This window comes from Amblyomma americanum, chromosome 1 (assembly GCF_052857255.1).
Source record: "Amblyomma americanum isolate KBUSLIRL-KWMA chromosome 1, ASM5285725v1, whole genome shotgun sequence".
NCBI lineage: Eukaryota > Metazoa > Arthropoda > Arachnida > Ixodida > Ixodidae > Amblyomma > Amblyomma americanum.
Window position 1 is genome coordinate 447,087,809 of NC_135497.1, and position 14,892 is coordinate 447,102,700.

Below are 14,892 nucleotides of genomic sequence, written 5' to 3' on the forward strand. Positions count from 1 at the left end.
AGCCCTGAACATGCCCATTGTGACAAGTACTATTTTGTTATAGAGTAGCGTTAAGTCCCGGGGATTTTTTTTCATAGTCTCAATTACTTGATGAACAGACCATTTCATTACAATGAGCACTATTGGACGTACAATACGACTACTTCCAGCAAATATCAAGTTAGGGTTTCTAAGTGAGATGGTCTAATCTGGTGTCAGATACCTAGTGCATATGGGCTACCAGTTACAAGGTGTACAGAAGTGAGCAGACTTGTCTAAGGCGCTTGAGCTGTGCTCCGTGGGGCGAGAGATGAGAAATTTTAAAGGAAGCAGTGGCCTTCATAGACAGCGCTTGTACTCAAGTGTAGCCACATACCAATACGAACGGCAAAGGCACAAGCGCCGGGACCATGGCAAAGTACCTGAGCTAAGATTTCGCTTTATGCTGCAGTACACCACTGTTGTGTATGTGCCTGCTTCCTCTTGTCCTGCGTCCATTTCGCAGGTTCCACCATTGCGCACACCGCTCCAGTGTTCTTGACATATTGCCACATGTGACAACTCAGCCCATGTAGAAACAAATATGCATGACAGAGGAAGCACAAGTCCGAAGTCCCCCTAAGTGCTCGGGATGAATAGCATTTTGTTACAGACGGCAATTTGTAGCAGCTGCTCCCATTGTAACAACCTTTCTCTTGTCTAGAAAGGCCAACAGCAGCAACAAACTAAAAATGCCAGGCTCTCAGTGTTGCCACAGTTTTGAAGCATACGCCCTGCTTTAACCTTCTGCGCCTTGTGAGATACAGACGCTTCCGGTTCAAAAGCTGCTGGTGGTCGCAACCACAGCTGCAAGCCCTCACTGCTCGCACACAGATGGGGGAAAAATTCAGGGAAAACGCCTCTCCCAGTGTAAAAATTTTGCAATGGTAAAATATGTGCGAAGCACTGTTTCCACCATCTGTGACCAGGCGAAACCTGAGAGCATGCACTGCACGTCGTCAGCATGTGCGCACAGGATCTCGAGCTCACACAGGTCGCCGCTGGAGCGCTCCGCCGCCTCCTTAGCGTATGTACTGCAGCAGCGCTTGACATACAACACACGTCAAAGGGTTCGCGTTGATGACATGCAACCGATGGCGAGCAAAGAGCCCACCCACAGTGACCCTGACAGAGTGCATTCTGCGTGCCAGAAAAACTTTACAAATCATGGCGCATTACATGGAACGCAGTACGAAGGACATTCCACTTAATGTACCGCATTGTGCTAGCATATTACACAAGCACACCCGCATCCCTTCGATGGGCAGGGGCGATCTCTCGGGATGGAACGTTTATCACGGAGAAAGCCGTGATGACTCCACGCCAGGCTAGTACGCGCTCCGCCTGGGTACGCGAACGGGACACTGCGCCGTGCGCACAGGGCAGGTCGCCGGTCTTGTAGCGGCCTGGATGCACTCGGCCCGCCTCGATGGCCGCCTCGACGGGGCGGCTCGACATGCCGGCTTGCCGAGACGCCGCAATCCGACCGCGGAAAGGCCGCGCTGCTGCCACGTCGCCCTGGAAATGCAGCGGCGGACCCCTGCAGCCGCGATAAGCGCAGCGTGGCTCACCGGCGTCAGGCCATCGTGCTGCGGAAGGCCGAAGGAGCGTGCCGCAGCCGAGCTGGCGCAGAAAGCGTGCGTTCGTGCAAGTGCTCACCTGGTCTGCGATGTCCTCGGCTGTGCTCATGACGCGCTGCGCTGGAACGTTCGCCATCCTCACGGCGCTCGGGCGAGGGGCAGAGAGAGCCGCCGACGCCAACGCACCGGCCGATGTGGAGGCAGGCATCGGCTGGCCCCTCTTGAAAACTACACCGCGTGCCTTCTCTACCTTGTTTAGTCTCGCATTTTTTTTACGGTAGTGTTTTTATTATTAGAAAAGGACTTTTAACGACCATCTGAAAGTCGTGCTCACTTATCATTTCCGCTTCCGGTTGAGCGACATTGATGCCAACGTTTGTTGATGCTACGGATACTACGATGGCATCATGCTAACACATCCAATAAAAGCGCAGTCACGTGACCTAGCACGTATTTTTTTTGTAAATGTCAGTTAAACAAAGATAGCCACGTGACCATTACAAGTTTTTGTGACTGCGTTAATTGTCACGTGACCCTCAGAGAGAGAGAGAGAGGGACATCTCCACAAATGATGGCGGCGCAAACGAACCAGCTCGTAATCGCCAAGCAAAAACTCTCGGATGCGCTGGGAGATCGGTTCAAAGCGTACGTATTTTGCGGCCACTCACTCTTGCGTCGTGGCGCGCGGCTTTACTCAGGATTGCGTTCTGTGTCGTCGCGCTCGAGCTAAAGAGGAACAGGAGACCCGCGTTATGGTCTGTCGTACAGATTAGGCGGAAATGTTGTTGAGCAACGACTACCGGATATAATACATGCGGACGATATTGTACTGTTAGCAGGTAGCCAGGAAGATTTGCGAACTCTGGTTAATTGTTACCATCACCCCGTTTCAAAGGGGACGCTCCTAGGACCTTCCATCCAGAGGAATAGGAGACTCGCGCTTGGCGTCGCCGGTCGTCGAACGCTCTGACAGTTTTTTTAAGGCGAAAGCCTTTAATGGCTCATTGTTGTCCGTCCGTCCGCGAAATCTGCCACACTATAGCTGTCAGTCAAACGCGGTTCGGGTGCCCGCCGAGATGGAGAGACAGGCGTCATTGGGACTCGGTCTGTGCGCACGACGTCGTGATCTTGAACCGGAAAAGCTATGCACACGACGCGACCTTAGCGCTCTCAGCGGCGGTGGCGACAGCGGCGGCGCGCGCTCGAAGAATGTTCGGCTCGGCCGCCGGCCGCCGCTACTACTCAAATCGGCGGTCGGACGTACTACTGCTTGGCGCGGCATCGTAAGGTGCTGCTGGCGTTGCAGTCTGTAAATAAAGCGATGTGCAGTGGCAATTCTTTTCCGCTTCTACGGGGGTACCCAATTGCTGGCAGCGAGATTCGTGACAGTTGCGCTGAAAAGTACAACGCCGTGCTCGTGCCGTATTGCCCCGAATCAGAATTAACTGACATCCCTTTACTGTTGAAGAATGTTTGGCTCGGCCGCCGCAACGCCGTGCTCGTGCCGTATTGCTCAACATCAGAACTGACACGCCTTACAACAGCCCGACCCGAATCGTCGTCGGGCTGACTCGCGCGCGGAGCTCGATCATAGTTTGGTGCTCCTTATCACATTTAACAGCAGTCATAGACTGTACGACAGCAGCTTATAACTGTTTTTCTAGCAGTGCTACATTCTCTGTTCGGCGAAATGGCTGCCTGCCTGGAATCGTGGAGCCGTGTGAAGTACTGCTACTGAAGTTTTGAAGACTGTCACGGAAGCGGGCGAGCATCACGGCGCTGACCGCACCCGTGATCGATCAGTATATATCGCCAGCATGGGCAGCGGTAGCGGCACACAACGCCGAGCCGTCCGGCCGCCAATTGAACGTGACTACGACGAGAACGCTGTCCGCGACCGTCTGCGAGCCATGTTTGGCGCCAAAGAACGCGCCGCCACCGCCGCTGAGGGCGCTAAGGTCGCGTCGTGCGCATACATTTTCTGGTTCAAGATCACGACGTCGTGCGCACAGACCGAGTCGGCGTCATTTTCATTCCTTTGTCCAAGGGGCAATGCGCCGTGCCGAACGGGCGATGACGTTCCTGGACCCCTTGGAACACGCTGTCGCGTTCCAGTCCAGAAGCCTCCAGAGGGATGTCGCATAAACGCTCTTTGTAGTCGTTAATCAACATCTTCAACTCACATCAGCAACACAGGCAGCAACACCGCGCTAAAGGCTTTCGCCTCACCGCACTGTAGGTCAACAAAGTGCCCTCCCTGAATTTATTTCCTCTTTGCTCTCCCTCCTTTTCGCAGGTACATGAATTGCCTGAAGCTTTGGTTCGGCCAGAGAGTAAGCATTTTAGTTCAAAAGCTTTATTGAGAAACTACGTGATTTTGCTAATCACTTGTGCCTTCCAGCTCTCCAAGGACGAGTTCGACTTGGAGGTCAGGAAACTTCTGAGCCACGACACAGGTAACATTATTTCGTTCTGCCCTCGGTAGTAGTGCCCGTGAGCGTCTGCTGCCGGACGCAGGAACGGTGGGCCAAACCTTGGCCAGCGTTGCTGCAGCTGTGCGGTGCGCGTTCTTGTTTCATGTTTGCCAGTCTTCGTTTATTCGAGAGAAGAATGCCGGTCCGAGTGGCCCTTGCAGGAGGCGCATGTTTCCGGTGCGAAGAGTACACTGCATGAAAGCATGGAATTTCAAAGCACAGAAAACGAGGAAGTGAACATAGATCGCGATGCTTTGAAAGAAAGACCGCAAATACACAGATCGTCTTTTAGTTTAGCAACAGAACGTTTCCGTAATAAAGCAGCATGTGAAAAATTGCCGTCGCACCTGGAATGTAATGCCTCAGATTTGTGAAGCAGATGCTCTTCAGGGCCGCAATAAACATAGTAGTAAACATAGTAGTGTAAACTATTGTCTGTTGAAGCGAGTCACATTCTGTAATGGTACGAGGAAAAAAAGCAGTCTTTGATGGGATTTGTTTTTGTAAAGGGTATGCCGTTTTCTGTGTAAGGCAAAAAACATGGATACAGGTAAATTTGCTTTCCTCGACTGTCGGCTACGAAGGATTGACAAGGAATAGTGACTTTCATTTTGTCTTTTTTGTGCTGGGCTGTGTACAGTCATGGACAAGCTAACCTGAAATGGTATAGCTTTGACGAACTATCGGTCACCCCATGCAAGCACAAGAACTTGAACAAACAATAACACCAGTATAGGAGTGCTGCATCTTGTTTTGAAGAGAAGAACTTTGCGGTGTTAGTGTTTGCAAAGGGGTGCATTTGCAAAATTACTTGGGATGGAAGAAAATGTAATAAAAAAATCGTGGTAGCAGAAAGTGCTCAGGGACAAGGTACGGTAGAAGCGCGGCCTTGATCTCTTCTAACACCAATTGTGCTCATCTGGGTGTGCTTGTCTGCATTCTTGTGCCAGTGCTTATCAGATAAGTCCATGGTCTTGTATCTGCATGGTGCCACCGGTAGTTTTTGGTCATCATTCCCTCATTTCTGGTCAGCTTGTTCACGACTATGCATGTATTTTAGTTTTTGACTCGTGTTGTCCAAAGTGCTGACAAATTGATAGGTCACAAATTAAGACGTTTTGCATGGCCTGTTGACGTATTATTCAAGGGCAGCACTGTGGAACCAAAGACAAGATGGAAAAGAAGATGGGATGAATCTTCTCTTAGTACTAGTCTCTGGTTTTGCACTACTGTCCCTAGACATGCCATAGGGTGCATATAACTTCACTGAGAGATTGTGTAACCAGAAAATCTTACACGTTGCAGTCAGCAGTAAAACACGGGCTAGAGTGATTAGGAAAACTGCACTGTCCACCAAGGAAGCATTTGTAGTTTGTGATTAAATGCGCAAATACAGCAAAACCTCGCTCATAAGTTTTCTAAGAGGTGCAGGGAAAAAGAGTGTTATCCGGGGAGGTGTGTGATCCAAAACCACCAAGGTTTTAAAAAATGTTGCTCAAAATGAGTACAAAGGCATTTATTGACACTTTTACTTCTATATAGATTTGTCGGTGTTTTTTGGGGCAAGATATAAGGAGTTTTTCTGGTATGTGTAGACTTGTCTACACATTTGCATTGTACCGAGCGCAAAACTTGGCAGTTTATCGAGTCTAGCAATAGCAAGGGTAAAATTAGTACCCGAAATCTCTGCTGTCACAGTCAAATTTAGGTGCTTCACCCTGTCTCACCTATGCTGTGTGGGGAAACCACTCTTGCAGGTGACTGCCATTGTTCTGATTTTCGTTTTGCATGGTCCTTAGGCACGGCCTGCGCATATATTTGTGTACTGTCGCCATTTTTAGATGCATAGCCCCATTGCACTGATGCACTGCAGAATAGCTGTCCTAGAGACTGACTGCTGCTGCGCATCTTCTCGTGATGCATGCTCCCTGGCTCGGCCCGCTCGCATATAAGTGCACCTTTTGTCGGTTGCTAAATATATCATATGATCAGATTTTGGCGAAATTGTAAATGTACAGTGTTTTCCACTCTTAATGCAAATACGTGAGCGCATGGCCATGCTCTTTGGAGGGTCACTGCGTCCGACACGGCCGCGCATCGAAGTGAAGTGGCAGATGATATGAAGCACCACGTCCAGGTCCATCTTCTCCTGCACCACATTGCTGCGATGAGCTGTTGTGTCGCACGCAGTGGCCCTCTAAAGAGTGCAGCTGCACGTTTGCTTGTTCACACTAAGAGTGGATGACCCTTTGCCTACCAGGAATTCATTGTATCTGGAACCATATTAAGTGGAAGAAAAACTAACTCTGTGGGACATTATTATGGTATTGAGCCTATAAACTGGGAACTCATCAACATAGTTGCATGGTAAATGATTGTGCACAATTGTGGCAGAAAATGTAAATGTGGTCTGTTGTCCTCCAAATGACAGTGTTCCTTAGTAGAACGGATGGCCTTTCAATGGGTATGGGAGAAGTGCTGTCAGTGTGTTTCATGTTCCCTGCTTTTGCGGTTTCCATGTGTGCAGTTGCTTTTCTGTGTATGCCAAAAAAAGACTGATAATGGTTATTTGCTAAAGTTTCTGTGCTCATTGGTTTTGTGTGCGACCATTTGCGAATGTTTTTCCATAGTTTGTTTCTCCTCCTATTCTCTGGTAACGCAGAATCTAACCAAGCCCATTTAATTTATCTCCTCAAAAGCCTTACAAGCAATTGGTCATCCTGTTTTGTCTCTTCAGGGTTCTTAAGACATGCTTTGTGCAGTTGTCAAAGTCTCGTTCTGGGCTCGTCACTGACATCAAGGTCAGAAAGAATGGCCAGGGAACTGGCCGCATGCTGGAAAGGCTGGGTGCCTTGGAGGAGAAAATTGAAGTGCTTCAAAGCTTCGAGCAGAATGTGGCCAGCCTTCAAGTTTCAACAGAAAACTGAGCATTTTAGAACATTCCAGACTGCTAAATCATGGGTGCAGTCTGAGAGACCACTAAAAAGTGTTCTAGCCAGTCTTGTTGATAACCTAAATGCTGACTCTGTTGTTGCTTGTGACCATGGGTTGGTGTCATATCAGCCAAACAAGTGTTCTTCTATCATTGTAAACCATTGAAAGTACAAAGCTACTGAAAACTAGAATATGCCTTCGTCATATGGGACTTCTTTACAAAAAAGATATTATGCATATCGAAAGGGTTGAGAGAAAAGCAGTTAGGTTTATTTTTGGGAAATACTAACGCCTGGATTTAGCTTCAAAATGAAGCGGAGTAATATATTGACACTGGAAGCTTGGAGAGAAGTAAGCCATCTTTTAACATTCTTTCCGGAAAGATTAAATTAAATCAACCCTTCCAAAATCTGTTGAAAGTCTTAGTGCAAGAAGAACTGGGCATAATCATGAACATTCTCTAGCCCCAATTATTGCTTGCACTGCCGCATTTAAATATAGTTTTTTTCTCATGCACAGTCACCGAATGGAATTCTTTGCCCCCTAACATTTTTAGATCTAATGATTTTGCCAAATACTTACAATGCCATACTTTACAAAAAGAGTTTTGTAATGCAATTTCATTTCGGCCATGCGCAAGATCTGTTGTTGCCTTTTAGTGCGTTAATCCTTTTAAGCAACTGTTGTTGTAATGTCCAGTCTTCTTTCTGAACTGTGCTGTTTTCTTTGTGTTCACTTCTCGCATTGTGTGCTTACGGAAGCTTTCCTTCCTGGACCAAAACATTGGCCTGCAGACGTATGTCAAAGTAAATAAATAAATTTATTTGTGTTGGTGCTGTGATGCCACAGCACATGATGCAGCCAGCATTCAATGCTGCCTACCCATCAACGATGGAAGCCTGTGTTTCTTTAGTGAGGCCAAAAATTGCTTGCAGGGAAACCACTGGGCTTAGGGCACCCTGGTTTTCTGGGTCTGCATGTTTTCACGACAGTTCCCCCCCCCCCCCCCCCTCCCTGATTTCGGCATTTTCTAGAGCTTTGGAACTCTTTGCGATGCCTGTTTCTGTGAAGGGGAGGCATCTGAAATGAGTTCATCTGCAGTCTGTTGGCACAATAAAAGTTACGGAGGGCACTTGGTGAATACTCCGTAAGTGCTTTGAATGTGAAAGGAGCCCCTTTTGCGAGGCCCATTAAAGATTCCTCCCTTCCTAATGACTCATCTGTGTACAGTTGTAAGGAAACGCATACACTAGGGTCACCAAGACATAGCGTGGTTTTGTGGCCTGTGGATTGCATGCTTCCCTCGCAGTGTGAAGGTTCAATTCCCTATACACCTTTGGAAGTGATTTTACTTTTTCTTCTTTGACGTCAGTATATATTATGGTTTACTGCTGACATCATTAGAGAGCATGGTGATATCACTGAGGAATTTCATGTCATGGTTGCCAACAGGTGGCGGCTTCAATGCTAATGGCACACATAATCTCGGAAACATGCTCCGCCCACTCATAATGCCAAAAAATGCCTGCCACACTTTTTGAGCACATTCCTTGCAGGTTCATGTTTGTCACATGAACTATTACAACTATGCTAGAAATAGAAATAGCTATTGCTTGCATTGTCAGTTGGAGAATATTTTGTCAGGAGTGGAACATCAAGACGTGGGCAAAACCACCTCCTTGTCTGTTTGCGCAATGTGTTATTCTGGACGGACATGCATAATTATTGCAGAAAAAAAAGAGAAAAGAAATGTGAACTTTTTTTCACGCTCTAATCCTGTTCCTGAAACTGCACTGATGTCGGCAGTGTTGATGACAGTGGTCTGTCTTGAAAGGCATGCCTGGACTTCAGGGCCCCCATTAATACGGTATGATATGGGGTTAGTTGGTGCATTTCTAGATTGTCAAAAGAGTGCAAACAGACAACAAACTTCAAAAAAGGCAACTTGGATAGCTCTTTTAGGGCAGACAGCATTGTCAATGTCTGCTTTCTTGTGGCTTGTGTCTGTGCTCTTGACACGAATTGGGGCACCTGTTAGGTGTCATACTATGGTGAATACTTGTTGACAGTTGAAACAAGAACAGCTAGAACAGCTAGCAGCATTTTGGTGAACTTGTGCCTGCAAAAAGGAAATTGGCTGTGATGTAGCTAGTTTTTTAATGGAATTCTGTGACTTGTATTTTCAGGACTTTTAAATATTGCAGCCAGTGTGACAAAAGAACAAGTTGGTACTTTGGCCATGCACATTAAACAATGTAGTGTCCCTCTGTGAGGAAATGTGGGTTGTGTGCAGGCAAAACCACACCAAATGCAGTTTAATGATAAGGGAGCAGCAATCTTGCGAGTGAGGAACTTTGTCTGTTTGGGAGCCAAGTGTTGGCAGAGCTGATGTGCAAAAGTGACTCTGCTGGTAATTTAAACTGAATTGTGGTGGTGCACAGAATTCTCTGAGTAGTAGCTCGGTGTGGTTCGAGCAGAGCAAAGCAGAGGGCATGCAGAGAGTGCCCCATGCAAGGCAACACTTGACACTGGAGGGCACGGCAAATTCATTGCCTCTCTGCATCCCATCCCATTTGATGCTGTGGCAGTACAAACTGGTCTGTGCAGGCTGCATTCTGTCACATTTTTGATGTCGCCAGTATGCCCTGTCTTTTTTTTTGTTGCTCTTTTTGCAACAGTGCGTGTCCACAATGAGTTCCTGCTGGCTTTCTTCAACAAGTGCCAAGCCCCATTGACAGGTGAGGATGTGTAATGTTTACCACCAAGCGAGTAGATTTTCCTTCCACTCGACAAGGTTACGTTAGCACATGACTTGAGCTGTGCAGCTAGGTAACATTGTTAGACTGTAGCAGCTGCCTGGCTGCATCTGTGCATGTATCTGACTGGGTGCCTTTCCTTCTCTGCAGAAGTAAAGATGCGCTTGCAAGAGTGGCATGTTGACATCTGTAGGCATTACGCAAACCCCATACTGGTTTAATTCGGATGTTTGTTGATGCAAATTGTTTTTTTCAATGAAACTGTTCTGAAAAATTGTTTCGTTATCAGCTTTGTGTCTTGTGCTTCTCTTCATGCAATGCTGCCTGCTCTTGGCTGATAGCAAAACTATGATTTGGAACCAAATAGCTCAGTTCCAGCCCCTTGTCCTATGACACTTTTGTTGACGGTTATTTCACAAAACATTTTTCTTTGGTTTGTTAGCCTTTGTTCAGAGAGAGCATACTGCCTAAACAAAGGAAGCTGTGTTCTCATAGCGGTCTCCAAAAAAATGCCTTGTTTTTAGGTATTTGTTTGTTGATTGGATTATGAAAATAAAAATAAAACTGCAAAGTTTGCCAAGAAGCTTGCACATGTAGGTGAATGGCCGTCGTGAAAAAAAAACAAACCCAGACATGCTTTGTTTAAATAAAAGTAAAACCTTTTTGATACATTCTCTAAAAAATTGCTCTATAGAAGTGTACTATCCAGGAGGATGTACAATCCTAAACCACTAAGGTTTTGAAAAATGTGACTGAATGAGCAAAGAAGCATTTATTAGCACTTAAAGAAAGAAAAAAAGCACGGTCAGCGGTTGTTGATGCCAGATCTGAAAAGCTTCTCTGATGCTTGCAGGTTTTCTCATTAGCGTTGGCCTTTCCACGAAACTTCGCAACGTATCCAGGACAGTGTCACCGTGGCTGTTTTCAGGCAATTTGCCCCATTACGCTTGTGCATTGCTCTTAGAGATGATGATATGCTCTGTTTTATATACCCCCCAGGCTTGGCCTGCTCATATGCTCGTGCACAGTCGTCATTTTGTCGTTTTAGAATGTTTCACCTGACTTCAGTGTTGCGCAGCAGAGAAGCTGCTGGGCTTCTGCTGATGTTACGTGCTCTCAAGGCTTGGCATGCTTGTATGTTAGCAGTACCATATGATCAGAATTTGGTGCAATCATGGATGGACTTGCCGGGAAATTGGATGTTGAGGAAACGTATTCACCGTATTCTATATGACTTTTTTGTAGCGATAGCTACATTGCGGTAGCATTTCGAGCCTTCAGCGTGGCTGCGCCGCCACACTGTCACGCGGTTGGTCATGTGGTGCGGAGCAGCTGCCGGCGGCGCGGCGCCGTGGCTGATCATGTGGTTCGTCACATGACCAGCCACGTGGTGTGGAGCAGCTGCTGCTGCCTGCTGCTGGCACTCGGCCAGCTGTAGCTATCATGTCACTCCAGGTTTAACCAGAGCTAAACCACCGCCAATTTTTTTTTTGCCCATGGTTTTGGGCGTATTAAATGGGAAATTGTAAGAATAGGTATTCTACTGTACCACAGCTCAGTATTGAAAAACTCGTGTGATCTTTGTCACTTGCCCTGTGAAACTGTGTGGCCCCTGCCTAAGGCGATTCTGTGGTGCAGGTGTAAGTTCTCAATCTTGTGAGCTGGTATTGTGCCTAGTGCAAAGAAGGCAGCCACTCTTTGGATAGATGCTGTGACACATCGGTCAAGTGCCCATATTATAGTAGGTCACATTTTTGTGTGCTCTAAATCTTGCATCACCTGAAAAAAAATTTTCTTTTCTTTTAAAAAACTGGGTTCTCGAAATGTGTTGGTACAACTTTGCTGCTGTACTGTCTATAGCTGCTTGTGAGCCACCACTGACCACAGCCAACTAAAATTTATTTGATCAGAGCCGGCTGTGGAGATGCTGATTGGCCCTGTTCTCGTTGAATGCCACGTCCGAACTAAAGAAAAGTTGGCTTTTTGTCCTCTCGTTGCAGGTCGTGACTCAAGTAGAGCCAGCAGTCCACAGGCTCGTGACAAGCTTAAAAAGGGAAAGCCCAAGAGCAAGGAGAAGCCTGCGCGGGTCTCATTTGAGGTATGTAGTCTGGCTAGGTTCACTCGGGGCAGCATGCCTGTTTTGGGTCCAGGCACTTCAGGCCAGCACTGGCAGCTATTTTACAGCAGCACTGCATGGTGGGTGATCTCTGTCGCCCAGCTTTAGCCCCCAGTTGAGCGTAATGTGGAGAGAAATGCTTATTTCATCAGATGAGTCATGGAAGCAAGTTGATCATTCACTGGGGGTTGGAGCAGTAGCTAGTGGGGGTGAAAGCTGGGCTCACAAGAGGCACGGCTGAGAACAGATGCAGGCTCTGGTGGCTGACTGGTTAGTTGCCATTAACTAGGCCCTTCTGCCTCTCCTCTTTAATCTATTTTCATCCCTTGCTTGTGAAGCAACCAGCTCAGTAGATTTGCCTGCTGCTTGTTGGATGTTCAGCCGCCTTTGTGTCTATTGTTGATTTTAATCTTTCGCTCTTTGTCACAAGCACCATGTCCTTTGCTGATTTATGGCGAAGCATGCCTCTTCTATTGCTTTGCACCACATGTGAGGGATGCATTGCCTATAATTAATTTGACTTGGCATTGCAGTAGACATGAGATAATTCAAACTCAGTTAATTCAATCAAATTTCAAAATTTTGGCCGTCCTGGCATACTTTCAATCTCTTTTTAGAGCCTGTTAAATGGAACCACAGTTTTGCCCAACTGAAACTTTCTGTTTCAGCCTAACACTCTTGACAGGCGAGAGAGTGCCAGGTGTCTCTCAATGGCATACAACATGAACTAGCGCTAGCAAAGTACAGCTTTGAAAGCAAAAATGAAGGAAGCCCATGGACAGCAGTGGCTGTTGCTGCTGCAGAGGCCTCTTTGCACCTTGCTCGCTTGCGGAGGTTTCTGTCTGCAAACAAGGGCTCCTAAAACCAGTTGCCTGCCTTCTGCGGCATTGAAAGCTTTGTTTTAGTGTTGCTTACACAGGGGCTCCCGTTGAGACGAACTCGGCTAAAATGTATTCTTGGATAAGATGAGCAGTGTGAGACCATTTGGTTGGTTTCCCATAAGATTCACGGTAAAAAAAATCAACTTACAACAAACCGTTTTGCGTGTGCTTGGGTAAAGACGAACTTTTGCAGGGATCGTAAGCAACAGCAACCCTGCGCTACAGCACCCACAGGGCGTCCGCGCCGCACTGTGGAGGCAGGCAAAGAAAAAAAAATGAAATGCCCGCACACTAGAAAGCGCACTCCAAAGAACCACGCACATTCGCTAAAAAGTGTGAGGAAGCTGCCTTGTGGGAGCGCACTTTCTTGGGGGGGGGGGGGGGGGGGGGGCGGGAAGCTTCTTTGCAGGTGCGAGTAAGGTCGGGCACTCTGCCTGCACTCGACGCAGAGATCAGACATGGCTAGATCTTTGTATCGAGTGTGTCATGTGCTGCGAGTTGTAGGCGCGCTGAATTTTCACCTGATGCAGTGTCGCAACGCACGTTATCACTGTGTGGAGATGGCCAGATATCAGCACCGCACGCCAATTGCCTGTGGCAGACGGTAATGCACCTGTTAGTAGAGTAGCGGGAAGAGCGAGGTGAGCAGGTGATGCGGGGTTACCCAACTGGGCTTCTTTGGAATGCTTGGAGCCAAAGGGAAAGGAAAAATGAAAAGGACATGAGTAGGGTAGGGTGGGACAAAGGAAAGTGCTGTTTCCAGGTAGCCTGTTCTGTGCCTTTACTCTCGGCTAACTTCATGCATAGTACAGTCTGTGCTCTCCTTGCAGTTATCCTCTCACGTCGGGGCCATTTTATCCATTGCTTTCATTAAACATATTTAAACACATCTAGCATCCTCCCATATCTTTTTGGGGGGCACTTTCGTTAAGACGGATTTGTGGTATGATAAACAAATTTTTCAAGGCCCTTCGAGTTCGTCTTAAAGTGAATCTCCTGTACTGAGAAAGTGGTGCACTGTTTCAACCATGCAGCCTGTCGTAGACGTTTTGGTGAATAAACAAATCAATGTCTTTCATCTGTATTGCGTGTTAGGGTGATGTTTTTATTGTAATTATGTTTGCACTGAGAAGCGGTTCTGAAATGCAGTTTGTAAGCATAGGTATTTATTAAGCAGATCACAATTAGTCTTGAATTATGTCTAGGTAAGCTTCTCATAACTCATACTTCTGATGATTGTACTGGCTCCTTGAAGTTTTAAATTACAAGTCTGCTGTAATCTTCAAGGGGTGAAATTCTTCTTGAGCCTGTTCCCTCAGAGTTGCCTGTGGCTGATTTGTCTTTAAAAATTTCTCCTGTTCAAGGATCCCAACAAGTGCGTGTTTATTTTTGTAAGGCTAAATGCTTATCATTTCACAGATCTGTTATTTTATACAGTTAAAACTCAATCTAACGAAACCCGATTTTACCAAGTTCCTGATCTAACAAATTTTGACTCCCCGGGAAGTGCCCGTTGGGTTCAGTGTTCTCAATAACTCAAAATAACGAAACAAAGGACCGTTAAACCCAATTTAACAAAGTTTTTTTGGGGGGATAATTCAGTAAAAAAAGGTGATTTTTCACACTTATTTTCCCCACGATGTCTCGCAGATTGTTGGCAGCGTGCCAACAGTAACATCTAAGTAAGCCAGCCTTCCTCGAGAGCCGGAATGACGCCGAAGGAGGAAGCAGCGATTATATTGCAGTTTTTTTCGTGTCTCATGCGACCTGTAAGCACACGTCACAGTCCTCATTTGGCTGCTGAAACTGAAACAGCACGAAAAAGAAACACGATTATAAATTATTTAGTGGTTGTAGGCGAATACCAGGTGGTAATCCATGTATAATAATGCCATACGCATCATTGAAAACAAGAAAACATGCACCCAAAAGTAAGGTGTCTATACTCCTTTAAGATTTCAAAGGCCGAAGAAACGCCTCCTTCGATTTTACGAATTTCCCGATTTATCGAAATAATTCATGGTTGCTCTTCGCTTCTTTAAATTGAGTTTTAACTGTGTTTATTATTTTGAGCTAGACAGCGCTGGTTTCACTCTAGATTTATAAAGCTTTGGTTCCCAGGTGAAATGTCTT

At 46.6% G+C, this 14,892-nt stretch overlaps 2 protein-coding genes across 2 annotated transcripts in view; one reads left to right on the plus strand and one right to left on the minus strand.

Annotated features, from left to right (window-relative positions):
- The window catches only part of Surf4 (Surfeit locus protein 4), a 33,493-nt gene extending 31,619 nt beyond the window's left edge, over positions 1-1,874 (minus strand). Inside the window, exon 1 of the mRNA XM_077650590.1 lies at positions 1,678-1,874. Coding sequence (XP_077506716.1) covers positions 1,678-1,806 — 129 coding nt within the window. The 5' untranslated portion in view covers positions 1,807-1,874. The remainder of the gene's footprint in view (positions 1-1,677) is intronic.
- Positions 1,875-2,147: 273 nt separating this feature from the next.
- Positions 2,148-14,892, plus strand: part of LOC144115953 (transcriptional adapter 1-like) — a 73,366-nt gene continuing 60,621 nt past the window's right edge. The window contains exons 1-5 of the mRNA XM_077650589.1: positions 2,148-2,243; positions 3,895-3,931; positions 4,000-4,054; positions 9,685-9,744; positions 11,763-11,860. Of these exons, the coding sequence (XP_077506715.1) occupies positions 2,167-2,243; positions 3,895-3,931; positions 4,000-4,054; positions 9,685-9,744; positions 11,763-11,860 (327 nt within the window). The 5' untranslated portion in view covers positions 2,148-2,166. The remainder of the gene's footprint in view (positions 2,244-3,894; positions 3,932-3,999; positions 4,055-9,684; positions 9,745-11,762; positions 11,861-14,892) is intronic.